At 36.9% G+C, this 27,730-nt stretch overlaps 1 protein-coding gene across 1 annotated transcript; it reads left to right on the top strand.

Moving 5' to 3' along the window:
• Nucleotides 1-52: 52 nt before the first annotated feature.
• On the top strand, nucleotides 53-27,730 carry LOC145624613 (DExH-box ATP-dependent RNA helicase DExH11-like). Its single transcript, XM_081677674.1, has 23 exons — nucleotides 53-485; nucleotides 1,270-1,524; nucleotides 1,704-1,964; nucleotides 2,145-2,213; nucleotides 2,428-2,506; nucleotides 4,438-4,616; nucleotides 4,720-4,827; nucleotides 5,592-5,693; nucleotides 5,864-6,064; nucleotides 6,443-6,553; nucleotides 7,948-8,015; nucleotides 8,164-8,548; nucleotides 8,734-8,889; nucleotides 8,971-9,081; nucleotides 9,580-9,633; nucleotides 22,031-22,288; nucleotides 22,836-22,945; nucleotides 24,321-24,474; nucleotides 25,076-25,541; nucleotides 25,868-26,082; nucleotides 26,164-26,402; nucleotides 27,101-27,227; nucleotides 27,349-27,730. The coding sequence occupies exons 1-23, from the start codon at nucleotides 351-353 to the stop codon at nucleotides 27,559-27,561; spliced, it is 4,056 nt and encodes a 1,351-aa protein (XP_081533800.1). The 5' UTR covers nucleotides 53-350; the 3' UTR covers nucleotides 27,562-27,730.

Below are 27,730 nucleotides of genomic sequence, written 5' to 3'. Positions count from 1 at the left end.
TTGATTTTCTCCATTAACATTCTCCATTGTTACTTTTGAATTTTCTCCATTAGCGTTCTCCATTGTTTCTTCTTTATTTTCTCTATTAATATCGTTGTCCAAGAGATTAACAGTGTAAACATTCTTTTATACCCGAAATTACAAAATTATCCATATTAAAATCATTAACGTGGCGTTTTTAGATAATCGGATTTATATCTTGTATTTTCTCCCATTGTATCTCTACTCCATAGTTAGAGAGCCCGCCAAACCCCAAATCAAGTGCAAAAAACCCAAAAAATTCATTAGAGTAACAGCAAAACACTGAAACAGAGAAAATAGAAGAAGAAGAAGAAGAAAGAGCGTGATGCATGGATAGAGTAACAGTAGCTAACGATTTATCATTTCGGGTCGGGCTCACGGGTCACAGCGCCCATCTTTCCATCGAACCTCTTCCTCCGGTTCAATCCCACAATCCTCTCGACGACCTTCCTCAATTCATTCTTGTCGGTATTCTTAATCTTCTGTTGATTTTTGTATTAGAATTTCGTTATAATTGTAGCAATCAAGGTCATGAATTTGTTTGCTAATTTTTCCAATTCTAGAAATACTGTAATTTTGATTGAATTTCAGAGAGTTTAGGGGTTTGAAATTGATTATGCTATGCAAAAGTGTTTATTTTTTATTTATTTTTTTGGTAATTTTAGTGATTTGTTAGTGTTTTGATGATTAGGGTTTTAGCGGGCAATTGAAGTTTTTGGTAAATGTGATAGTGTGATACTCATTGCTTTTCTAGTTTCTACTATACTCATTGTGTGATATAGCTTTGTTCATTGTGCTCTAAACTTAAATGTAATTATAAGTATTTGAACTTGATCAGTTTGAATTTTGTGGTTACCGTATTTGAACGAGATGTACTAGGGGAACAATTTGTCGAGAATTTACTCACCATGTAAATAATTGAACACTAGAACTATATATGCGGGGTCATAACTCATAAGTAATATACTGTATTATGTTTTTGTGGGTTGGACAAGCTTTTGTTTCAATTTCTGTATGTCGGTGATCTAGAAAGAAATCCAATCGATGACAATCGAACATTCTTCAAATTTTAAAGGCATTAGTTTTCCTAATTTGACAAATCGGGGGGGGGGGGGGGTTGATAGTTTATATTTTTTCTTCATGCTCCAACACCAACAATCCATTTCTCAGGATGCTGTAGGCTGTGACATACGCTGCCAAAATCAAAAGATTCATCTTGGTAATTAATTATAACTCTATCAATTTCAGCCGCCTGCATTTCCTGAGGAAACAACAGAATCTATTAAGGAATATATAGAGGAAAAGTATTTAATACCAAGATTGGACCCCGATGAGTTCTCTCCTGAGAAAGCTGGAAGAGACTGGGATTTTGACTGGTTCAGCAAGGCCAAAATACCTGTGGAACCATCATTACCTCGGACAGCTGTGTTTCCTGAATGGGAGCTTCCATTTAGGCGCCATAAAGGACAGGAACAAGGAATTTGGGAGCCTCAATCCGTACAGGTCTGTCCTCTAACTTGCGTATTTTGTATCTTTGGTGTCATTTACGCATTTCTTACAGGATGTGAATTTAGCTAGACTTAGTAGAGGCTAAGTATTATGCTACTGATGTGAACCACATCACTATGATGTTACAACTGTGTTTGTGACATAATCTTTATGTTTGGTCCAATTTACTCTAGGTGGAGATTTCAGAATTAACTGCAGGGATAGAGGACTCTAGTGCTTTACCACGAATTACAGGGCCAGCAAAGGACTTTGTGAGGGGGAGCCTTCATAGTCGCCCTTTTCATCCAGGTGGGTTAGATGGATCTCAGTCTCTGCCCAGGGTTGTTCCTGAGGGTTCATTGAATGGTGACTGGATTCGTGAAGTTCTTGAGGGTGGTCCTGCAGAAAAAATTCCTCCAAGCTTTAAGCAAGGATTGGATTCTGGTGATCTTAAGGTAAGTTGAATTGTACAGTGTTTGAAATAATAAAGTATACTTATATATGGGATGATATGCTTATGTATTTGAGGGTAATCCAGTGTTTTTTTGGGTGTGTTTGTGTGTGAAAAGTATTTATGATGTGGAGACGACTATATCTTACTGATTCCAAGACCTGTTTTGATTTATTAACTTTAGGCATATCCTTCTTCATGGAGTGTGAATGAGTGCCACGCTTCTCCAAAGGTTGTATCAGATGAGAAGCAGGTTAGTTGATGTTCAACATGCTGTCTTTGAAATTGGTAGTAGCTGGATTGCATCACTTTAGTTATTAATATTTGGATTGTATAGTTTCTAGTTCTGATGATTTGTTTGTTTAGTTGGCTTTATTTTTTACTATTTTTTTTCCCTGCAATTGAGATAGGTCTTTGCAAGCTTACCAGTTACAGTGGCTAAATCCTCATTGCCCTTTTATTTGTAGAGTAAACTGTCACTGCAATTTGATGATATGTTCAAGAGAGCGTGGGAAGATGATTTTGCTGAAAATGACGAGTCTGATGGTATGCTCTTTCCACCCCTTTTCACTCCACTGCAAGTAGGGTTCTTGATATGGCTAAATTCAAGTGTCTGTCCTCAATTAAGGTTGCTGATATTCTCATCTTCTCATCTTAGACAAAGATATATTGTGGGGAACAGCTGAAAAGCAAATTATGTGAACAACAAATGAAACAAACCTATGAAAAGCATAACTCAGTTTGTATACAGAGATTTCAAGTAATGGCGTATTAGTTGTGAGTACCATTGCATGTACATTGGGAGATTAAGAGGCATATATAATTAGAAATGTCACACTTGACTTCAAGTATCTTTTCTGTGTACTCCCTCCGTTCTAATTTGTTCTACTCACTTATCTTTGTAGGCCATTCGTTTATGTTCTACTCACATTGCTTTGTTCTGTTATGGCATACCCCTTTTACCATCTTAACCTTTCAATCCCACAAAGATTACACCTTTCCATACATTCTCTCTTACTTTATTCACCTATTTATATTCTCTCTTTTACTTTATCTTATACCCACTCACATTCATCTATGATTTCTTAAATTGTGTTTTCATAGTACGTGAGTAGAACATAAAAGAACGGAGGTGGTATTTTACAGAAATGGCAACTTTTTTAGTCTTTGATCAGTTCGATACTTTAGTCTTGCATGGCCCAAAATCCCTGGCTTGTTAATCATGGGAATATTAGTAGTAGAGAGGGGCTCTTTTTTTTCTTTTACAAAATATTAGGTGGGGTTGTTGACTGTACTGAAATTTAAAATCATCTACCTTTTTTTTTCCCCTTCCTATTAACTTTCTGCCACTAGGCTTCATGACCATGGTAAATTTACTCTCTAAACAACCTTTATTAAAGAGGTATTAGACACGGACACATGTCCGATCCGGCAAGTTCCAAAATTTTTAGGACACGGGGGACTCTGTTCGTTATTTGGACATGGGTACGGGGACACGTCAATACGTCACTTCAATTTATATAAATAAATTATATACTACAAAAGCTGTAAAAGTTTTAATTACGTCCACCCCTATTTTTTTTACTTTAATTCTTCCCTTGGTAAATTCTCCCAATAAATGGTTGTCTTCTTCTCTCCATCTTTTCTACGTCAATGGTGGTCTTCGAGAAAGATGTGTTTTTCTTTCATGCTTCTCCTCTTTTTTCCTCTCCACTCTTAACGGTAGTGTCCAAGTGCACAGTAAAGGATCGGACACGGGTGTCGTGCCGACACAGACACTGCGATTTTAGCCGTGTCCGATTAACATAGTTACATAGCTGTAGTGTTTATTATAGTCTTTAGAGGAGTATTATACTGAGCATTAGATTTATGATCTTCCCTATTCTTTTTTGTGACTGTGTATATATAAGTTTTACCTATAAAACCTGTCTTTTATTTTTATTTTGTACTTATCTGTGTCAAGAAAGGGTGGGGGCCTGAAAGATAATATCAGTTGCATAATCTTTTGTGTTTATGATACTACATCACGATACTAATAAAAAACTGTTGAACGATGATACTTTTACCTCCATTACCCATCTTTAGATTGTAGATGATAAAGAGACTTGATTTCAACAAAGTTGAGAGTCACTATTGGGTATTTCTTGGATTATAATGGACTATGCTTAACATATAAATGGGTGAAGTAGTTAAATTTGTTGACATTCATACAAGGGTTTAAAGAGAATAGCCACTCAGGCCCTCTTTGCATGCACTTGCCAGATAATTTACTAGCTGCAGGTGTTAGCCTTTATAGAGGAAATGTTGTAACGATATTGTATGGTAGAGCTTCAATAGTAGTGAAAATGCTTCAAAATACAGCTATTTATTGTTGTTGCACCGGTCTATTATTATCACTGTTTTTTTTCCCTGTCCACATTTTTATTCAGTCTGGTGTATTTACTATACTTACATCAACATCATTACATTCTTGTAAGGTATTGAGTCAGAAGCAGAATCTAATGAATCAGAGATACAAGTCAATAAAACTGAACATGAAGGTGATGTTCCTGATGTTAAATTATCGGAATTAGATCAAATTTTGTCTGTGGACTCTGCTGTGTTGGATATAAAGGCAGATGTGAAAAATGAAGAAGGTGACAATCAGGGTAAAGAGGTAGACTTTTACCCAGCCTTCATCAACCTGTTATTTAAAAAGCTGTGCCCACATTGCAGATCTTTATGTATTTATGCTGCTTTAATGAGCTTGCTATCTGCAGTCCTGGGCTATCCGTGAAAGCAACAATGGTATCGCAGATCGTTTTCATGAACTTGTTCCTGATTTGGCTCTCGAGTTTCCGTTCGAATTAGATAGATTCCAGAAGGAGGTATTGCATCTAAACTTGGGTAGCCCTTATCTTTTTCCATAACTTATTTTACTGGAATAAGGTGAGTTGAACAAGGCCTACTTTTGAGACTGGTGTTTAGGAAGTCTGTTTCTCTGCTTATAGCATTCCTAATGGGGTTGCAGGAAACATTGTACATCTTTAGCTTTTAATATGCTTTTATTTTGCAAGCCACCCAAAAATATAAAATAAAATATAAATTAAAAAAAAAAATCAGTAATTTGTGGCTAACCCAATTATAATGTCTTCTTCAAGTTGTCTGTTTCACACCCTGGATACTGTGTCCAAGAACAACCTTCCTATCAATATATGCAACCTAACCCCACTATTTAACAATTCAAATACATAGTATCGTTCTGCTAGATTTGGATACACACTTGGTTATCCCTTTGCACTATCAACTTTGTTGTCCCAAGTTCCCTATCTAACTCCAATCCTCTAGTGACAGCCATAAGGCTGATTTAAAAATTTCATTACTGTATCTAACTTATCCTGCCAATCCTGGAGTTCCTTTCACCCATCATCAAATTTCAATTGGTGGAGGGGCTCTCCATCTAATGTTTTTTTTTTTTTTTTTTGTTTGTTTGTTTGTTTGTTTGTTTGTTTGTTTGTTTTATGGAGAGCCATCTAATGTATGCTTTTGGTTACATGTGATGTTGGGTTACCTATTTCTTCTATATAGTCTGTCCACATGGATGATATCCCCAAAATCACTTGTCTTTGATCTCTTCCCTACTTTATTACAGGCTATCTACTATCTTGAACGAGGGGAATCTGTTTTTGTGGCAGCTCATACATCTGCTGGAAAGACAGTTGTTGCTGAATATGCATTTGCATTGGCTTCAAAGGTATGGAATAGTATTGCCTACCTAAATGAGTTGTACTCCTATTCTTTGTATATGATAAAAGAAATCCCTTTTCTGATCTCTGGATGATGTTTAATTCTGACATGCCCTCTGTATGATATGCCCTTTGTTTCACATTTCATTTTCCTGCACTGATTAAGTTATGTGTGCAGCATTGTACTAGAGCAGTGTACACAGCTCCAATCAAGACAATCAGCAATCAGAAATACAGAGATTTCACTGGAAAATTTGATGTTGGCCTTCTCACTGGCGATATCAGCTTGAGGCCAGAGGCGTCCTGCCTCATCATGACTACTGAAATATTGAGGTCAATGTTGTATAGAGGTGCTGATATTATCCGTGACATTGAATGGGTAAGAGGGTAGCTTCTTGTAGCATTGTCCATGATGGCCTTCCTCAGTTTTACGAAAATGGCAACACTCGCTACTTTAGGAAGTTTTAATAAATTTGCAACACTTTCTTTTTTTGGTAACTTTTACGAGTTAGTGTTTTACTTTGCTCATATTTGACCCTATATCTCTTACCTCTCCTCTCTTATTTTCCTTAAAATAAATATTTTTGCACTTCATATACTTTTTGTAAAATCACATGGTTGTTTCGCCTCTCTCCCTTGCCTAAAATAATGTGCCATTTGCAAGTGCAAGTGCTGCCATTTTAGTGAAACAGAAGAAGTATATATTTTTCTTGCACAATGTTCTTATGTTTCTTCACATTGATGGTGAATGCTATAGGTTATATTTGATGAAGTGCATTATGTCAATGATGCTGAAAGAGGTGTTGTGTGGGAAGAAGTTATAATAATGCTTCCTCGTCACATTAATTTCGTTCTCCTCTCTGCCACAGTAAGTATTGTATTACACATTAAAATCTGTGTTGAATGTGCTACTTGTTACGTGCAACTTGATCATAGAGTTGTTGCTTTTCTTCTCCTGTATTATTGTTTAGTGTATATGATTTTTTATATGATTTTTGCAATGATAGAGAAGTGATTGCAAACTTGCGTTTGGCTTTTCTAGCTTGCTTGCTATAAGTTGGAGAGTAATATCTATACCCTGCTATTGGATCTTCTGGAATAGGTAGGCTCCTATGTATCATAGGCTGGAACCTGTCAAAAGTCTCCATGTGTGTTAAATTGAATAATGTATATTGTTGTGGATGATTGGGTATTGTTGATACCGCTACATAGAGCACATAGTTAACACTATATATCTGCTTTTGATTTCGAAACCGTGTGACTCTTTGCATTGAGAATCATATCTTTGGTGGCTTTGATTTGGATAAATTCTGTTATGTAATGTCCCTTGAACTATTTATTCATGGCTACATTTGTTTCAATTGACAAATTTAATGTAATGTGAAGAAAAAATATAATTTATGCTAAATTAATATATGTTAGGAAATATTTTTTATGATACAAGCCATGACATCAATAGACTTGTGGACTAAAGAAGAGAGTATCAATTCTAGACCAAGTAGGAGCAGAAGAGGCCCATATTACAAAAATGATTCGCTTCCTCCTTCTAGAATCTTGATTTTGGAAAAAAAAAATAATTGTAACATTGTTGACTGCGACTGCGAATACTACAAGTTGTGGGCTCAATGATGTTGGTGACAATAAATTCTATAGAGGGTGGACTGTTGAGAAAGAAAATTGAATGAGATATGGGGGTAGGAATAATAAATTGTTGTCGTTTCCTCCTCTCTTTCTTTTCCCACTTTTTACCATAATATCAATCTATTGGTTGTAATATCAATATGACATATGTTAGCCGTAGTCTAATACTCTAAGCCCTAAAAGCAGTGAGCATATTTAATTATCTGTGGCAACTGGGAACTACTTTGTGGCTTTGTGCCGTTTGAGCTGTCTGCTTTTTTAGTTGTGAAACAGTTGTTATCTCTGCTGAAGACTTTCAAAGTCTCCTCTTTACTAGAGTAGATTGGTTAAGGGTTGGCTAAAATCCTTGAACTTTTAGATCTCTGACCCTTCAATGTGATTTGATCCATGTTGATGGTTTTCAATGTTATGATATAATTGCATGAATTAAATTGACTTCTGCTTTTCCAGTGATCAGAATCTAATTTGATACTTTTCTAATATTATATTGTATATGTAGAAGTTAAACATAGCTGAGTACTTGAGTAGTAAAGAATGCAAATATGAATTTTTTGTTACTGTTTTCCTTATTTCTCCAGCACCTCTAGAATTTTGATGTATGTTGCAAGCTTTATCTTGTAGGTTCCAAATACAATAGAATTTGCCGATTGGATCGGCAGAACAAAGCAGAAGATCATCCGTGTTACCGGGTGAGTTGCTACTTTATGATAATGGTGCATTAGTGTAAAAAAAAATCATATTATAGGTATTTGTTCTTAATAGGTGTTCAGAGAAATGAAATAATATTTTTGCTTGTATGCCAATTTTAGTTTTCTTAACATAAGTTTTGGATATCAGGACCACTAAGAGACCAGTTCCGTTGGAGCACTGCCTGTTTTACTCAGGAGAACTCTACAGAATTTGCGAGAACGAAAGATTTTTAGAACAGGGCCTAAAAGCTGCTAAAGATGCATACAAGAAAAAGAATTCCAATGCAGCCAGAAGTGGCCCTACAATGCATTCAGGATCTGCAGCTGGTTCTGGTGCGGCTAATGCCCAGAATCGTGAAAATTCTCATCGTGGGAAACAAAAGCATTCTGGGTCTCGTAATTCTGGGAACTTCAATGGGACGGGCTCAGGGAACTTTACAAGTGGAAGCCAACCCAACTTGGGCTTGAGAAGACCAGATGCTTCTTTGTGGTTACAACTTGTGAACAAGCTCTTAAAAAAATCACTTTTACCGGTAAGTGGTATTTATACTGATTAGAATATTCCAGTGATACTTGAGTTTTGTACGAACACGCTCCTTTAGGGTTCAGAGAACTAATCAGTCTGTTATGTTGCCTAGACAAGTTGATTTTTGTCAGATTTATGTTTGTTTATTCTTTGATGTTAATTTCATGATCTATTTTTCTTTTTGGTCTTTAGGTAATCATATTTTGCTTTTCAAAGAATCGTTGTGATCGATCAGCTGATAGTATGATGAGTATAGATCTTACCAGTAGTGTGGAAAAGAGTGAAATTCGTGTTTTCTGTGACAAAGCATTTTCGCGGCTGAAGGGTTCTGACCGAAATTTACCTCAGGTTGTTAAGGCTTTTCTCATGTCATCCTCATTATGGGTTAGATAGAGTCTTAGAATTTATATATGTTTTACATGTTCACAGATTCTCCGAGTTCAAAGTCTGCTTCGTAGGGGTATCGGTGTCCATCATGCTGGGCTTCTCCCTATCGTGAAAGAAGTTATTGAAATGCTATTCTGCCGTGGTGTAATTAAGGTAGGTGCATTTAATGTGGCTAATATTTTCTCAATTGGATGGTTATAAGCATTCCTCGTATTATGCTATCTCTTAAAAGCTGATGGGAAAGAAGTGGCAGTGCCTAGTTGATTTTACCTGTTTCCAGAACTTAGTTTTGTAGAAATAACTGGAACAGGGAGTTTGAGGGCATGAGAGTCAATTATAAAACTTATGGCTTGGAAATTGGCTTTGTAAATTGAAGTTAAATCATTTTGCAGCGATCTTTCCTGTGTGGCTGTGTGCCTTTTGTCCTTCTGATGTATTCTATATTTTTGGTTCTGAAAGTGTTTTTTTTATCCACAATATATTGCTCCATGCCACCAATATGAATTTTTTTTTAAGCTGATAAATGATGCTGGACTCTCATTCCAATTCTTCAACCTTACAATTCTTTTCATGTATTATTGTTGGTAAACATGACAAAGATATTTAGCAGGGACCAATATTGACAAACATTTATGTCCATCTTTACTATAGGTTCTATTTTCAACGGAGACATTTGCTATGGGTGTCAATGCTCCTGCCAGAACGGTATGTGTTTTTATTGAACTTCTTGGCATTATTAACCTACATGATTGAATGTGCTCTTTACTTCAGACTTTTGGTTTCCTTCTTCAGTCTTATATTATGGATCTACCGGTTTCTATCTTTTCCCACAGGACCCTTTTACCAAAAAGGATCTTAATCACATTTTTCAATGGCAAGGGATGTTTAGTTAGCCAAAAATAAGAACTTGACCTTTCACCATCAATCTTTTCTCTTCTATTCTCTTCTCCTCCTGTTCTTATTTATCTCCTCTTTACTCTTATCTTTTGCTTCCTTTTTTGGTGGGAGTCGGGAGATCATTTTAAGGGGAGGAGTGGAGGACTGAGTTGATATTCTTGTTCTGTTTAATTTCAATTTTAAGGTTGCTACACGTTGGGGTTGTTTGGCTCACTCCTCACTGTTGGATGTTTAGCTTTAGGTAACTCTAGGTATTGAATTGAACCTTTGTTTCATAACAACACAAAGTTTTTTCTTCTAAAAGGAAGAATCTACAAAAGAGGTTCAACATTGAGCCTTCTTCTAAAGGAGCTAGAAAGGACCATTGTGATGATATTCTTCTGACGAAAAGAGAAAGCCCCTGTAATGTGCACTTATTTTGCAAATTAAACTGCTACTTTGTTGGTCTTCCTAAAAGAAGTGGTAATATTTGCTTCCTCAAAAGAAAGAATTAGAAATCATGGAATTTAATCAAGATAATTTTCCAATTACACTATAAGCCATCTTGCTACTGATTATATGTTCTGTGATAAGCTTTGTTGTAAATTGTAATGTGCGTTAAAATCACACTATTGATTGCATTAAATTACTGTATCATTTTCTAGATTTTGTTTATAAATCTGTTATGTTTGGTGGCACAATTCACTAAAAATGTTCAGAACCTCTAACTTCAATTAAAAAAAAAAGGGGGTACTAAGTATGTTTTAAGTATAATTTGAAAGCATGTTCCAATAATTCTTAGATTAATATAGAGTACTTTTTTTTTTGGTGCTTGTCTGTTTCCACTAATGGTTGTCAAATGTGACGTATGTACTTGAGCAATGCAGCTCATTTTTGGTGGGGCTTGAAAAAAATTGTGAGCCATTTGTTATCACACCGAAGTTTCTGAAAACCTAATTTCTTAGCTTGGATGATTTCTTCTTAAAAGCTTCAGCTTTTGCAGTGAGGATTGACCATCTTTGTATTGCTCCCTGTTCTTCTGTATTTCTTGCATTGATATACGTAGTATTTGGCTGCTCCTTCATGTCTAATGATTCTAATTCTAAATTTATGTACTATGAAAGTTTGGACATAGGACATTACTGAATCTTGACCCAGTTAAATTCAACTCTATGAACTTATCAGAAGCTTTTTGAGTAGCTTGTGCTATTTAGTCTACAATTTTATATCTTAGATACAGAAAGGAAGTCCACAGTATCATCTTCTTGGTTCCATGAATTAGCAACAAACAGCTTGGATAATAAATTACCTTAGAGCAACTCCAAAGGTTGGCTAATTCGTCTTATAGCTTGCTATGACACATCTGTTTTTCGATCTACACTAATTCTAGCTACCTTTTGCTCCATTGGTCAAGCCAGCTTTGTAAAAAAAAAAAAATATAAATTTCATATCTGATTAATATTTACCAATCTTATTCCTCCACAGAGCTAATTTGCTTGCCAAAGCTTATTAACACGATGTGCGACAATGGTGTAGCAGTTCAATAAAGATTTTTAGTATTTGCGAGCAAGTCCCTTTTTCCAATCATTGGAGCTGTGCAAAAATGAATTTAACTGGGTTAAGATTAAGTAAATGCCCAAACTATATTGATTTTAAAGAAGGCTATATTCTTTATTTTTTGTATTCAAAACTAAATTTCTTCTGGAACGGATGCTTAGAGCACGTGAAAAGATCGATGAGTTGAAGTTTTGGCATATTGGTGTTTGGTCACTTTGTGGAATCTAAATAGGTTATATTCAGCCGTATCTACTTCTCCTGGTAGCCTTTTAGACAAATTGTCTGAATGCAAATTTTGATTGCATTAGTTACTTGAAGGGTCTGTATGTGGATCTTCCTGCAAGTTGGGACCTTTTCCACTTTTAACTGCAAAGCCTGGTTGACAATGCTGCTTACTTACCAATGAGCCATCTATCCCAACTGTTTCCCAGATTTTTCTTATCTAGAAACAACCTCTTGTATTACCTCATGTAGAGCTGTCAAAAGTTGACCGACCCAAAATAACCGACTCAAACCCGATTATTAATATGGTTACGGAAGTGAAAACGTTAAGAGTTTAAGGCTACCAAAGATAATTCATATAAAAAGTGGCTACCAATGGAAATACGCAAAAGTACGAGGCTACCAGTGAGAATTTCCCAAAAATTAAACCCAATTTGTTACTAACTCGACTCGAAATCAACACGACTTGTTATTGACCTGACCTAAATTCAACCTAAATTGGTCCTGACCTGATTTCAAATCACCTAAAATGCAATTTAGACCACCTTATTATTGTTGATCAAAGCATTTTGTCTAGTGAAACCAAGTCGGTCCAGGCAGCAAAAGAAAGGAGCATCATCCTCAAATTTAAGAGTTAAATATAGTATATATTTGTTGTATGGTCAAAGGAGATAATTATCTTCCTAAATTGTAGACTATAGTTCCGTAGTATATTGCCATATATATTATAGTCAAAGGAAATAATTAGCTTGATAAAAATGATAATTATCTATTTATAGTTAGCTGAACCCGAATATGACTTGAGTTCGAAATGACCCGACGTGATTGTAACCTGCAAATTATTAACTTGAACATAACCCGACTTAAATCCGAGAATGACCCGACTTCAAAATGACCCAACCTGATTATAACCCGCAAATTATTGACGTGAACCCGAAAATGACTCAACTTGAAAGTGACCCGACCTAATTATAACCCACAAATTATTGACTTGAACTGAACCCGACTAAAACCCGAGAATGACCCGACTTGATTCTAACCCGCAAATTATTGACTTGAACCGAACCCAAATTGAACCTAAGAATTACCCTAACCCTTTTTAACCCGAATTAAACCCGACCTATTATTCACCGACTCGAATGTAACTCGACCTGTCATTAACCCGACCTAAACCCGATAATAAGTAAGAACCGACGTGACCCAACTCAAGCAAGACCCAACCCTAACCCGACCCGCATAGGTTATAGAATTAATCCGAATTGACCCGACCCGAGTTGACCCGACTCACTCTTACCGATCCAAACCCGACCCGTTTACCCAAATTGAAAACTCTACTCGAAACCTCCAAAGTTTCTCAACAAGCGTGGATCTTAGCCTTCAATTTTGGAATTTTTTTGACTTTTTTTCACCCGGAAATAAAAATTGTTGAAATATTTACCATGGTCCCTCATACACTCTGGGAGAACAATTGGCTAGGTGGAACCATCCAATTTGCCTTTAAACGACCAATTTAACCAGTTTACAACTCACCGATTTCATTAACTCAAACCTGCCACGAATATTTATGACAATATATAATGATCATTTATGGTTCCAAACGACATTATATGACCCCGAGATATATTTCCTAAAATCTCAATTTTTTTCCTGAGCCCCGAAACATTCGAAATTTCTCAAATAGCGTGGATATTAGCCTTTAATTTTGGAAATTTTTGACTTTTTAATCTCCCGAAAATAAAAATTACCAAAATGTTTAAGATGGTCTCTATTACCCTTCGAGAGTCCAATTGGTTGGGTAGAACCATCCAATTTGCCTTTAAACGACCAATTTACCGGTTTAAAACTTGCGCCGATTTCATTAACTCAAGCCTACCCCAAACATTTATGACTACATATAATGATCATATATGGTTTCAAATGACATTATATGACCCTGAGATGTATGACAAAAAATTTCAATACTTTTCAACATAGGACCCCGAAACCTCTAAAATTTCTCAAAAAACGTGGATATTAGACTTCAATTTTGGAATTTTTTGACTTTTTCTTCGCCCGAAATTAAAAGTTGCCGAAATGTTTACCATGGTCCCTAATACTCTCTGGCAGCCAATTAGGTGGGTGGAACTATGTAATTTGTCTTTAAACGACCAATTTACCGATTTTCAACTTGCACTGATTTCATTAACTCAAGCCTACCACGAACATTTATGACAACATATAATGATCATATGTGGTTCCAAACGGCATTATATGACCCCGAGATTTATCCTCTAGAATTTAAAGAACTATCGACACCGGGCCCCGAAACCTACGAAATTTTGCAAATTGCGTGGATATTAGACTTCAACTTTGGAATATATTGACTTTTTTTTGCCCGAAAATGAAAATTGCCGTAATGTTTACGATGGTCCCTAATACCCTCCTGGAGTCACCCTAGCAAAGTGCAACCATCCAATTTGCCTTTAAACAACCGAGTTACCGGTTTAGAACTTACACCGATTTTATTAACTCTAGCCTACAACGAACATTTATGACAACAAATAATGATCATATATGGGTCCAAAAAACATTATATGACCCCGAAATGTATTTCCTAAAATTTCAAAACTTTTCGACACCGGGCCCCGAAGCCTCTAAAATATCTCGAAAAACGTGGATACTAGACTTCAATTTTGGAATTTTTTAACATTTTTTTCGCTCGGAATAAAAATTGCCGAAATGTTTACCATGGACCCTAATACCCTCCTAGAGTCCAATTAGGTGGGTGGAACCGTCCACTTTGCCTTTAAACGACCAATTTACCGGTTTACTACTTGCATCGATTTCATTAACTCAAGCTTACCACAAACATTTATGACATCATTAATCATTATATATGATTTCAAACGGTATTATATGACCCCTAGATAAATCCCTTAAATTTTCAAGTCTTTTCGACACCAGGCCTCGAAATTTCCAAAATTTCTCAAAAAGCGTAGATATTAGTGCTCAGTTTTGTAATTTTGTGACTTTTTTTCGTCTGGAAATAAAAATTGCCAAAATGTTTACCATGGTCCTTAATACCCTCCGAAGTCCAATTGGCTGAGTGGAACCATCCAATTTGCCTTTAAAAGTCCAATTGTACCGAATTCATTAAATCAAGCCTACCACAAATATTTATGACAACATATAATGATCATATATGGTTCTAAACGATATTATATGACCTCGAGATATATCCCCTAAAATCTCAATCCTTTTCGACACTGGGCTCCGAAACCTTTAAAATTTCTCAAAAAGCGTGGATATTAACCTTCAATTTTAGACTTTTTTTATTTTTTTCGCCCGGAAATAAAAATTGCCGAAATATTTACCATGGTCCCTAATTTCCTCCGGGAGTCCAATTGGAAGGGTGGAACCGTCCAATTAGCCTTTAAACGGCCAATTTACCGGTTTACAACTTGCGTCGATTTCATTAACTCAAGTCTACCATAAACATTTATGACAACATATAATGATCATATATGGTTCTAAATGACATTATATGACCCTAAGAAGTATGACCTAAAATTTCAATACTTTTCAACACAGGACCCCGAAACCTCTAAAATTTCTCAAATAGCGTGGATATTCAATTTTGGAATTTTTTGACTTTTTTTTGCCCGAAAATAAAAATTACCGAAATGTTTACCATGGTTCCTAATACTCTCTGGGAGTCCAATTAGGTGGGTGGAACCATCCAATTTGCCTTTAAAAAACCAATTTACCGATTTACAACTTGCGCCGATTTAATTAACTCAAGCCTACCAAGAATATTTATGACATCATATAATGATCATATGTGGTTCCAAACGGCATTATATGATCCCCGAGATTTATCCTCTAGAATTTCAAGAATTTTCGACATCGGGCCCAAAACCTCCAAAATTTCGCAAATTGCGTGGATATTAGACTTCAACTTTGGAATATTTTGATATTTTTCGCCCGGACATAAAAATTGCCTTAATGTTTACAATGGTCCCTAATACCCTTTACCTGGTTAAGTGCAACCATTCAATTTGCCTTTAAACAACCGAGTTACCGGTTTAGAACTTGCATCGATTTTATTAAATCAAGCTTACAACGAACATTTATGACAACAAATAATGATCATATAGTTCCAAACAACATTATATGACCCCGAAATGTATTCCCTAAAATTTCAAAATTTTTCTACACCGGGCCACGAATCCTCTAAAATTTCTCAAAAAGCGTGGATATTAGACTTTAATTTTGGAATTTTTCAACTTTTTTTTCGCTCGGAAATAAAAATTGCCGAAATGTTACCATGACCCCTAATACCCTCCTGGAGTCCAATTAGGTGGTGGAACCATCCAATTTGCCTTTAAACGGCCAATTTACCGGTTTACTACTTGCATCGATTTCATTAACTTAAGCTTACCACGAACATTTATGACATCATTTTTTATTATATATGATTTCAAACGGTATTATATGACCCCTAGATAAATCCCTTAAATTTTCAAGCCTTTTCGACACTGGGCCTCGAAATTTCCAAAAATTCTCAAAAAGCGTGGATATTAGTGCTCAATTTTGGAATTTTGACTTTTTTTCGCCCGGAAATAAAAATTGCCGAAATGTTTACCATGGTCATTAATACCCTCCGATGTCCAATTGGTTGGGTGGAAACATCCAATTTGCCTTTAAAAGACCAATTTACCGGTTTACAACTTGCACCAAATTCATTGAATCAAGCCTACCTCAAACATTTATGACAACATATAATGATCATATACGGTTCTAAACGACATTATATGACCCCGAGATATATCTTCTAAAATCTAAAGCCTTTTCGACACCGGGCTCCGAAACCTCCAAAATATCTCAAAAAGCGTGAATGCATTCAATTTTAGAATTTTTTGACTTTTTTCGCCTGGAAATAAAAATTGCCGAAATGTTTACTATGGTCCCTAATATCCTCCAGGAGTCCAATTGGGAGGGTGGAACCGCTCAATTTGCCTTTAAACGGCCAATTTACCGGTTTACAACTTGCACTAATTTTCTTAATTTAAGCCTACCACAAACATTTATGACAACATATAATGATCATATATGGTTCCAAACGGCATTATATGAACCCGAGATGTATCTCTAAAATCTAAAGGCTTTTCGACACCAGGCTCGCTCCGAAACCTCTAAAATTTCTCAAAAAGCGTGAATATTAGCCTTCATTTTGGAATTTTTTTACTTTTTTCGCACGGAAATAAAAATTGCCGAAATGTTTACCATGGTCCCTAATGCCCTCAAGAAATCCAATTGGGTGGTTGGAACCATCCAATTCATATTTAAACGGCCAATTTAATGGTTTACAACTTGCACCGATTTCATTAACTCTAGCTTACCACGAACATTTATGACAACATATAATGACCATATATGGTTCCAAACGACATTATATGACCGTGAGATTTATCTCCTGAAATCTTAAGGGTTTTCGACCTGGCCCTCGAAGCCTCAAAAATTTCTCTAAAAGCGTGGATATTAACCTTCAATTTTGGAATTTTAAAACTTATTTTCGCCTAGAAATAAAAAATTGCCGAAATATTTACAATGGTCCCTAATACCCTCCGGGAGTCCAATTGGGTAGGTGGAATCTAATTTGACTTTAAACGACCAATTTACTAGTTAACCGATTTCATTAACTCAAGCCTACCACGAATATTTATAACAACTTAGAATGATCATATATGGTTCTAAACGACATTATATAGATGTAATTCCTAAAATCTGAAGGCTTTTCGACACTGTGCCCCCAAACCTCCAAAAAAAACTCAAAAAGCGTGGATATAAGCCTTCAATTTTGGAATTTTTTGACTTTTTTTCGCTTGGAAATTAAAATAGCCGAAATTTTTACAATGGTCCCTTATCCCCTTCGGGAGTCCAATTGGGTGGGTGTATCCATCCAATTTGCCTTCAAACGACCAATTTACCGATTTACAATTTGCACCAATTTCATTAAATCAAGCCTACCACGAACATTTATGACAACATATAATGATCATAAATGGTTCCAGACGGCATTATGTGACCCCGAGATGTATCCCCTAAAATTTCAAGGCTTTTCGACACCGGGCCTCGAAACCTCTAAAATTTCTCAAAAAACGCGGATAGTCTTTAATTTTGGAATTTTTTGACTTTTTGTCGCCCGGAAATAAAAATTGCCGAAATGTTTACCATGGTCCCTAATACCCTCCGGGAGTCCAATTGGGTAGGTGGAATCATCCAATTTTCCTTTAAACAGCCAGTTTACCGGTTTAATACTTGCAATGATTTACCGGTTTACAACGGCTAATTTAATTAACTTGCACTGAACCTGACTTGAACCTAAATTGACCCAAACTCGTTTTAACCCGAATTTAACCTGACTTGTTACTAACCTGACTGAATTCAATCCGACCCGTTCCTAACCCGACCCGAATTTAACCTAATCTGTTATAAAACCGACCCGAATATCAACCAGACTTGTTATTGACTTGACCCAAATTAATCCCGACTTGTAATTGAGTTGTCTCGAATTTTACCAGACTTATTACTTACCTAACCCAAAAATTCAACCCGATCGGCTCGAAATTAACAAGACTTGTTATTGACCCGATCTAAATTCAAACCAAATTATTCCTGACCCGATTTCAAATCACCTTAATGCAATTTAGACCACCTTATTATTGTTGATCAAAGCATTTTGTCTAAGGAGACCAAGTCGGTTCAGGCAGCAAAAGAAAGGAGTATCATCATCATTTTTTTTTTTTTCAAGAGCAAACTAAAAACCAGAAGCATAAACTCAGGTAACACTAAAGCATAAACTCAGGTAACACTAAAGCTAATCATACTGGTCCTACACTTATTTGCTAAATCGTGTGTCTTCCGGACTTGATCCCTGCTTACCTTCCAAACAACACAACTTTGTAAGACGTTCCCCTGCTGCTCCCTAAGTTCTCGATCAATCCTGAAATAGCGCATGTCACCCCTATTTTGGTTTTGAATCAAGTTAACCACTTCACTTGAATCCGTATAGACCCAGATGTCGCTATAACCTCTTTGGATTGCCCAACAGATTTCTCCTAGACAAGCCCTAAGCTCAGTATACAAAGCCGCACTAGCCTTGCAAAAGCCGCCACCCCTTTTTCATAGTCCCCTCCATGGATCGCAAAGGCCCATCCAAATCCTCCATTTCCTGTTTGTTTATGCCACGAGCCATCACAAATGATTGTCACCTCTCGATCATTACCTTCCCACCTATGGGTCGAATTGCAACCCAAATGTACATAATGTCAGCTTGGAGGAGGTCCCTCTATTGGCCTCATAAACTGAATATTCCCTAGGCTCCTCTTATCTGGTTTTAAAAAAGACATTTAACTCCTAAGAGGCTATCTCTAAATGTCTCATGAGGCTTGTTGTATGGTCATCTTCATTTCTGAACACTCTCCCATTTCTTGCCGACCAAAGCCCCCACAACACCCTTATAATAATAGTGTTAATACAGTCACTAGTAATGCCATCCTCGCTGTCTCTGGATCCATTGTCGCAAAGGAGTAGATCCATATGCAGCGAGCAATTAAGCCAAGCATACCTAGCAATCCTCGTCAACATCACCACAAATGTCACACAGATTGTTGACCGAAATTCCCCTATGTTGCAAATTTGCCTCTACAGCTAACCCATTCAAAACAAGCTTCCATAAAAATAGGCTCCACTTTGGTGGAACCTTTAAATTCCAAATGAGTTTAAACACCTGTTCTTCCATCGAGCTATTAATAGCCTCCCTCCCATCTTGGCATAAGAAAGCATACCCTATCTTAACCGTATATCTCCCCGACTTGTGCCTTTGCCAATACAAGAAGTCCTCTTGTTCAGTGGCTGGAAGCTCCATGCTAGAATCTGCTTTGCCGATTCCCATTCAAATTTCTGTCGAACCACCTCCGCCTTCCACATTCTTCCCAGAGTATGGGTCAATAGATCAATGACCTTCCCTATCCCTATTCCCCTCAACACCTGTCTAGATTTAAGGATCGGCACATCTCCGTTCACCCACTTCATGCTTGCATATTTGACCTTTTCTCCATTTCCAATTTTCCAAGCAAAACTTGAAACAAATCTGTTTGCTACATTATGAAACCCATGTCTTCCCCATGAAGGATTTCCTCGAAGTATGTCATGTGATCGCCCATCACACATGGTGAAGGAGTGCAACGACGAATAAGAACGAGCCAATAAAAGCTGTGGATTAGAATGCATTCGGGCCACCTGTTTAAACAACAAAGCATCGTTGAGGTTTTCCATCGCCCTAATACCAAGACCTCCCATTCCTTTTGGAAGATGTAAGGTCTCCCTTCCAACCTAATGCATACCCTTTTCCCCATTTTTAGCCCAAAAGAACCTTGTAATTAGTGAATCAATTTTATTCACTATATACCCCGGAAGCTTGAAGCATTTCATAACGTGAGAAGAGATGCTGATTAGAACTGAATTTATAAGGATTAATTTCGCCGATTGAGAAATCCGCATCGACCCCCAACTTGTAATCTTCTGCACTACCTTATCTACCAAATACTGAAAGGAATCCTTCTTTCCCCGAGCAAGATCAATTGGTGCCCCTAAATGGAGGCCCAAGGTCTAGACTTGACCTATTTTGAGAATTCCCTTAAACTCTTCCATTTGAGGTCTAGGAACCAGCTTGCTGAACTTCACAAAAGACTTCCCCAAATGTAAACGCTCACTTGAATTATCTCCGAATCTATCAATAATGGTAGTTAGATTCTTGTATTATTCCTTAGTTACCTGCAAAAAAAATATAGCATCGTCAGCGAAAAATTAGTGCGAGATCGAGGGCGATATCCGCGTTACCTTAAGCCGTTTAAATTGGCCCAGATTTTCCCCCATAATCAACATTCTTGAAAGAATATCCATATAAAATAGGTAAAGATACGGGGATAGCGGATCCCCTTGTCTTAAGCCACTGTAGGAAACCGTCGAGATACATTGAGAAATCCACTGTATCCATCTTGGGGGGAAACCGTAAGCCTGTAAAACTTTTAGGAGAAAGAGCCAGTTCACCCTAACATACGCCTTTGACATGTCAATCTTTATGGCCGCCTTTTAAGCTTCACCTTTGTTAGTATTGATTAAATGAAGTAATTCATGGCTTAGAAGGATATTATCTTCCATGTATCTTCCCGGGACGAAAGCATGTTGAAACTCCGAAATTAGATTCTATAGCAGACCCTTCATTCTAATCACCATACACTTAGCTATGCATTTGAAAATAGTGTTGCATAAGCTAATCGGACGGAAGTGAGCTGCCACCTTTGGAACATCCACCTTGGGAATCATGACCATTAAATTCCTCTAATATGTATCCCGTGTTGAAAAAGGATAGGACCGCTGAAACTACTGTATCTCCCACCTTGTCCCAAAGGAGATAATTATCTTCCTAAATTATAGACTATAGTTTCCTAGTATATTGCCATATATATTATTGTCAAAGGAAATGATTAGCTTGATAAATATGATAATTATCTATTTATATTTAGTTGAACCCAAATATGACCTGACTTGGAAATGACCCGACGTGATTGTAACCTGCACATCATTGACTTGAACATAACCCGACTTGAATCCGAGAATGACCCGACTTGGAAATGACTCAACCTGATTATAACCCGCAAATTATTGACTTGAACCGAATCCGACTTGAACCCGAGAATGACTGACCGGATTCCGCAAGTTATTGACTTGAACCGAACCCGACTCAAACTCGAAAATGACCCGACCTGATTCTAACCCGCAAATTATTGACTTGAACCGAACCGGACTCGAACCCGAGAATTACCCTAATCCGTTTTAACCCGTGAAAACCCAAATTAAACCCGACCTATTGTTCACCCAACACGAATGTAACCCGACCCAAACCCGACCCCAACCCAATAAGAAGTATGACCCAATGTGACCCGACTCAAGCATGACCCAATCCAAACCCAACCCACACAGGTTATGGAATTAATCCGAATTGACCCGACCCGAGTTGACCCGACCCACTCTAACCCGACTTGTTTTCCCAAATTGACAGCTCTAACCTCATGGTAGCTAGGGTAAAGATGCTTTTACTTGATTAATTTATTGGCGGAGTATTTAGCCTTGTACAGTGGGTTGCTGCATTTCTTATTTGTCTTATGATGATTATACTTTTATACTCTTGAAGAGAAGGCGGGTGCAATTTTGGACTTTATGCATGAGTTTTTAGTCCATGCTCCTTCTCATGTTTTTGTTTCTTGTGCACCTTCATATCTACTAAATCAAAATATATAGATCGTTTTACCAGTCTGTTGGCTGGTAAATACAATTTCTAACTTTTAACATTTCTCTGCTTTGAATTAGATTTATGAGTCCTTTGACACATTGTTAATTGCAGGTTGTTTTTGATACTTTAAGAAAGTTTGATGGAAAGGAATACAGGCAGATAATTCCAGGGGAATATACACAGATGGCTGGTCGTGCTGGCAGAAGAGGGCTTGATAAGTTTGGAACAGTTATAATAATGTGCCGTGATGAGATTCTAGAAGAACGAGATCTGAGACACGTTATTGTTGGACATCCCACCAAACTCGAATCTCAATTTCGACTAACTTATATTATGATCTTGCAATTACTTCGTGTTGAAGAATTGAAGGTAAGCTGTATGAAATTTAATTTATGGGGCAGTTCAGATCTAAAATCATCTGTGTGGGAGTTAACTTTCTTAGTTGGCAAAATACAAATCAACAGTAAATTATTTTTTACGATCTACCAATAGGAGAAAGTATTATCTTGCACATTTATTTAATTATGTTGGTGAGTCCAAAATTTTTATTTTGGGAGGTCTGTTTTGATTCTTTTATGAACTAATTTATCTGTTAGGTGATTTCTTTAAAATCTAAAGCATCCAATATCACATATTCACATGTATGCTGTTACGTGCAATAGAAGTTAACCAGTGTTGATTGTAAACATTGTCAGTCAAACAATTCTATAGGAAAGATCCATACTTCCAATTCTTTGCATAGAACTTTCACTGATCTTAAATATGGCTGATGAAGGATTATTCTTGGGATATAAATTGAATAAGGTTTGTTTTGTTAGCTCTTAGCACTAAACATAATAAATTTGAAAAGTTCACTGTCATATTATGCCCTCTTTTGGTCCTGTGAGTTCATATCATCTGTACCTTAATATTGCAGATAGAAGACATGTTAAAGAGGAGCTTTGCTGAATTTCATACACAAAAGAAGCTTCCTGAAAAGCAACAACTTCTGATGTTAAAGCTTTCACAGCCCGAAAAAACAATAGAGTATGTTCCTTCTCTGACTAAGAAGCTTACAATTCTTGAAAATCGAATTTGTACAAGTGTGCATTGTCTGAAATAGTCAAATCTTTGCCCAGTCTGCTGAATCTCAAAGGTTGAAGGCCTCTGGTTGGATACGGCAGATTATATTCATATTGATGGCTAGACCAGTAGACTATCTTTTCAGATGTTTTTATCACTTTCTATTTCGCAGGCATATAATAATAGTTATGTGAAGCTACTCATGCTCGGAAACTGCAAGGTAGTCCTAGGTTCCTATGCTCTGCTAGGAACTGACATGGCTTACAGCACTAACAATGACAGAATTTAGAAGAAAATGATGATTATACTAATAAGATGAGAATTACAGTAAATCAAATGATAATTCCATTTCGAGAGGTGGATTCTCTCCTAAGCATGAGCTTTCGAGAGGCTCACTCTCACCCAATGACAAACTCACATAATACTCAACATGTCCTCTTTCCTCCTAATGAGACCTATTTATAGGAAATCCCTCCTAACAAACCTCTAGCTTATTCCCAAGTTACTACACTTTGAGTCTATGATTAACATACCTTTTCCCCTAAATATTGATTACTTGCATGCTTCAAATGGCTTAAAGAATCTTTTACTCGCTTAAGTGTCATGGAGTAGGCTTTGGTTTTCTTGTCCAGGTATCATAAATTGAAAAATCAAGTTGGGGGAAAGAAAAGTAAAGTTGTAAGTAGTAAGATTATTTAGAGCACATGCTACTATGAGTTTGTATTGTTTAGGCATTAACTTGAATTAATGACTTTATATGGAAAGAAAACTAAGAAAGTGAAATTGGAAGCTTGATGTTTTACTCAGTAGGTTTGGGAGACCATGCTATCTGCAATCCTTTACTCTCTTTTTTTGGTTTGTTCATTAGCAGTTACTATATTTTTTTTTGAATTCTTTTTTAACCTACTCTCTATATTTGAGTGCTTTCTACTTCTAAAATCCTTTCTGTGAAGGAACTTCAATTAATCTCACAGTTAATAGTCTTGGGAGGCTGGGACATTTTCCTTGTTTGGTCCTGTAGTAATCCCATGTATGTTGCAACTATGAAAATTTCCTATTTTCCTATGGAGTATGTAGTTATTGAATAACGAGTTTATATGCATTTGGCTATCAACAATTCAACATGATCCTGCTTTTAAATTAAGTTGGAACTTGGTGATAGTATATGGACAAGAAAAGGGGCTATTCTATCTGTGTTGGAACTTGTTGTAGCATGATGTGGTTAGAAATCATAATGAATGGAGATTAAGATTTTGCCTCTCTCCCTCCTGCTCCCGCTTTCTCTTGGCATACAGTTTCTTGAAGTAGGAGATTCTGACTAATGGTTGGTTGTTTGTAGATGCATAAAAGGTGAACCATCTATTGAGGATTATTATAAGATGTATACAGAGGCTGAGAGTTATTTGAACCAGATAACAGAGGGCGTCATGCAGTCTCATACTGCACAGCAATTCCTTGTGCCTGGAAGAGTGGTAGTTGTTAAGTCTCAAACGGTGAGTTAATATTGAGAAAATCAGCTTCCATCACTTCATCTTACTTTTCTTGTAGCTAGTGCAGATATTATGTCTATGTAATTGCTCATCCGTCTTCTTCATTTGATACTTTTGAAATATGTGAGCTCTTCGCAATCTTTTTTCATGTCCATTTCAAATTAGTGTCTAGTGGGCTACATTTGTTTCTTTCGCTATAGCTTCAATGTTTTTAACTTACGAAATATGCTGATAATAATGAAACATGTATCAATTATAGTTTTGCGCAAATAGAGGTTTATTGTATGGTGGATAAAGCAGTTGGATGTTATAGTATTATCTCGTCTTTAGCCTCCTCTTACATATTGTTTCCCCTTTTGGGTAAAGTCATACATGTGGCCTTAGTAAAGCTCTGACATTTACCTGTCTAGATGTTTGGTGAATGAGCCAGGGATGCTGATGGCATTCCAAGCATAAATTTAAGCAGCTAGACCTGTATCAATCTCCATGATGTTTCTGGCAGCTTGAATGTTTAATGTTCAATGCAATTTTCTTGAAATCTATCATCCTTTACTTGTGTTGTTGTGTGATTAGTGATTTTATCTTCGTTGTCCATAATTTACAGTCTCAGGACCATTTACTTGGTGTGGTGGTAAAAGCACCGTCAGCCAGCTTGAAGAAGTACATAATTTTAGTTTTGAAACCTGAATTACCTCCAACAATGCAATCCCCTACTGGCAGTGGTGCAGTCCTTGACATAGGGAGTAACAAATCTGGAGAAGGTTTCTTTGTGTTGCCCAAGGGAAAACGTGCTTTGGACGATGAATACTGTTCTTCTGTCACTGCTCGGAAGGGTACTGGTGTAATCAACATAAAATTGCCTTACCAGGGGGTGGCTGCTGGTGTGAATTATGAGGTCAGAGAAGTGGACAATAAAGAGTTCCTTTGCATCTGCAATTGCAAAATAAAGATTGACCAAGTTCGGCTTCTTGAAGATGTTAGCACTGCTGCCTATTCAAAAACTGTTCAGCAGCTTTCTGAAAAGAAACCCAATGGGAGTAAATATCCTCCAGCATTGGATCCTAAGAAGGGTATGTCTGACTGTCTTCCTACTTTCTGTACAGATAAATTAGTATTTAAGATGATATGCATTTTCCTAATCATATGTTTTGCCAATTGTCATTTGGAGAATTTGAATGAGAGAGATGTCATTTGGAGAATTTGAATGAGAGAGAGAGAGAGAGAGAGAGAGAGAGAGAGAGGCGCAAGGCATTAGGGATCATGCGCCTTTTGTGGTCTAGGCAAGGGTATTTTGATGAGGCGCACCAGGCGTACCCCCTGATTTTATCATGTTTATTATATGCCCCTCACTTCAAAGAGACGTGCCTTCATGATTTTTATTCTGATTATGATTCAGATCTGAAGCTGAAAGATATGGAACTTGTTGAAGCTTACCACAAATGGGACAAGTTATTGCAGAACATGACTGAGAACAAGTGCCATGGATGTATAAAGTTGGATGAACATATGAAATTAGTTAAAGAGATTTTCAAGTACAGAGATGAAGTCAATGATTTGACGTTTCAAATGTCTGACAAAGCACTTCAACAGATGCCTGACTTTCACGGACGGGTATGGCTGGTTAATTGTGATCTGTTTTGCTTTGTTGCAAATAAGTAACTGATCATTATATTCCTCTTCTCTTTCGTACAGATAAATGTTCTTAAGGAAATTGGCTGTATAGATGATGACCTTGTAGTTCAGATCAAAGGACGTGTTGCTTGTGAAATGAACTCCGGAGAGGAGCTTATATGCACTGAGTGTTTGTTTGAGAACCAGTTAGAGAACCTAGAACCAGAAGAAGCAGTTGCTGTAATGTCTGCATTTGTTTTTCAGCAGAAGAATACTTCTGAGCCTTCTCTTACTCCCAAGCTATCTGCTGCAGTACAGAGGTTAGCACCTACTTTGCTCATTTAATATGTACTCTTGAATTCTTCCATGCTGTATCTATTAGATATCTGTGTAGGTCAAGCTGGTCTCAGGTAGATGCTAAGATTTTGCAAGGAATCAATATTTAGGGGAGGGCATGTTAATCATAGTTTATTAGTAGTAACTTAGTAACTTAGGGAATAAGCTAGAGGTTTGTTAGGAGGGATTTTCTATAAATAGGTCTTATTAGGAGGAATAAGGAGATGTTGAATGTTGTGAGGTTTGTTATTGGGAGAGAATGAGCCTCTCAAAAGCTCATACTTGAAGAGAATCCACCTCTCGAAAGTGGAATTATCATTCGAATGAGTATAATTATCATCCTATCAATATAATCGCCATTTTTTTATTTTCTGCCATTTTTAATGCTGTAATCATGTCAGTTCCTAGCAGATTTCTAGGATTTCATATAATTGGGCTAGTCAAAGGGAGGATAGAGAAATGTGTGTGTCGTAGAGTAAGAGATCATGCCATGGAACTGAAAAAGCTGCCCAAGCTGTTGTCGCTAGCTGGGTGTGGGAGGACTTGCAAGAAACTAGGTTTTTGGCCTTTTAGCTATCTTTAGACGTTTCATGATCTCACCTAGGGGTACACTTGATTTTCTTGTATCTTATTAGATTCTAGTTTGTCTCTAGTTTGTTTATTAAACTAAATCTTCTTGCAGATTATATAATACAGCCATCAGACTGGGCCAGTTACAGGCAAGCTTTCAACTCCCAGTTGACCCTGAGGAGTATGCTCGGGAAAATCTTAAGTTTGGTCTTGTTGAAGTGGTTTATGAATGGGCAAAGGTAAATAATTTTCTGCTGATGACACTCGTATCTCATGAAATCCTTACATGAGAATTGATTACTCAATGCTTCATTTCATGGATCCTTTGGAAGCTAAACTTTTGAAGCATCTTTGTGGCAGGGCACAGAATTTGCTGATATTTGTGAGCTGACAGATGTTCCTGAAGGCTTGATAGTGAGAACAATTGTTCGACTTGATGAAACATGTCGAGAATTCAGAAATGCTGCAGCTATTATGGGAAACTCAGCTCTACACAAGAAAATGGAAGCTGCTTCAAATGCCATCAAGCGTGATATTGTCTTTGCAGCTAGCTTGTACATCACAGGAATCTGACTGCATGTTGATGGTATTTTCAACTGACATCCCCAGTGTGACTAGTTGTATTTCAATGGGTTTTAAGAAAGAGGATTAAGGAGATTACTAAAAGATTTGACCTTGTATGTTAGTTGTAATGAATGATCATCACTGGAGAATCAAGCGTGATATTGTTTTTGTTATATTA

Source organism: Chenopodium album, chromosome 3, assembly GCF_948465745.1.
Source record: "Chenopodium album chromosome 3, dcCheAlbu1.1, whole genome shotgun sequence".
NCBI lineage: Eukaryota > Viridiplantae > Streptophyta > Magnoliopsida > Caryophyllales > Amaranthaceae > Chenopodium > Chenopodium album.
Note: the sequence above shows the minus strand (reverse complement) of the source record. Positions and strands in the feature narration are given on the sequence as shown.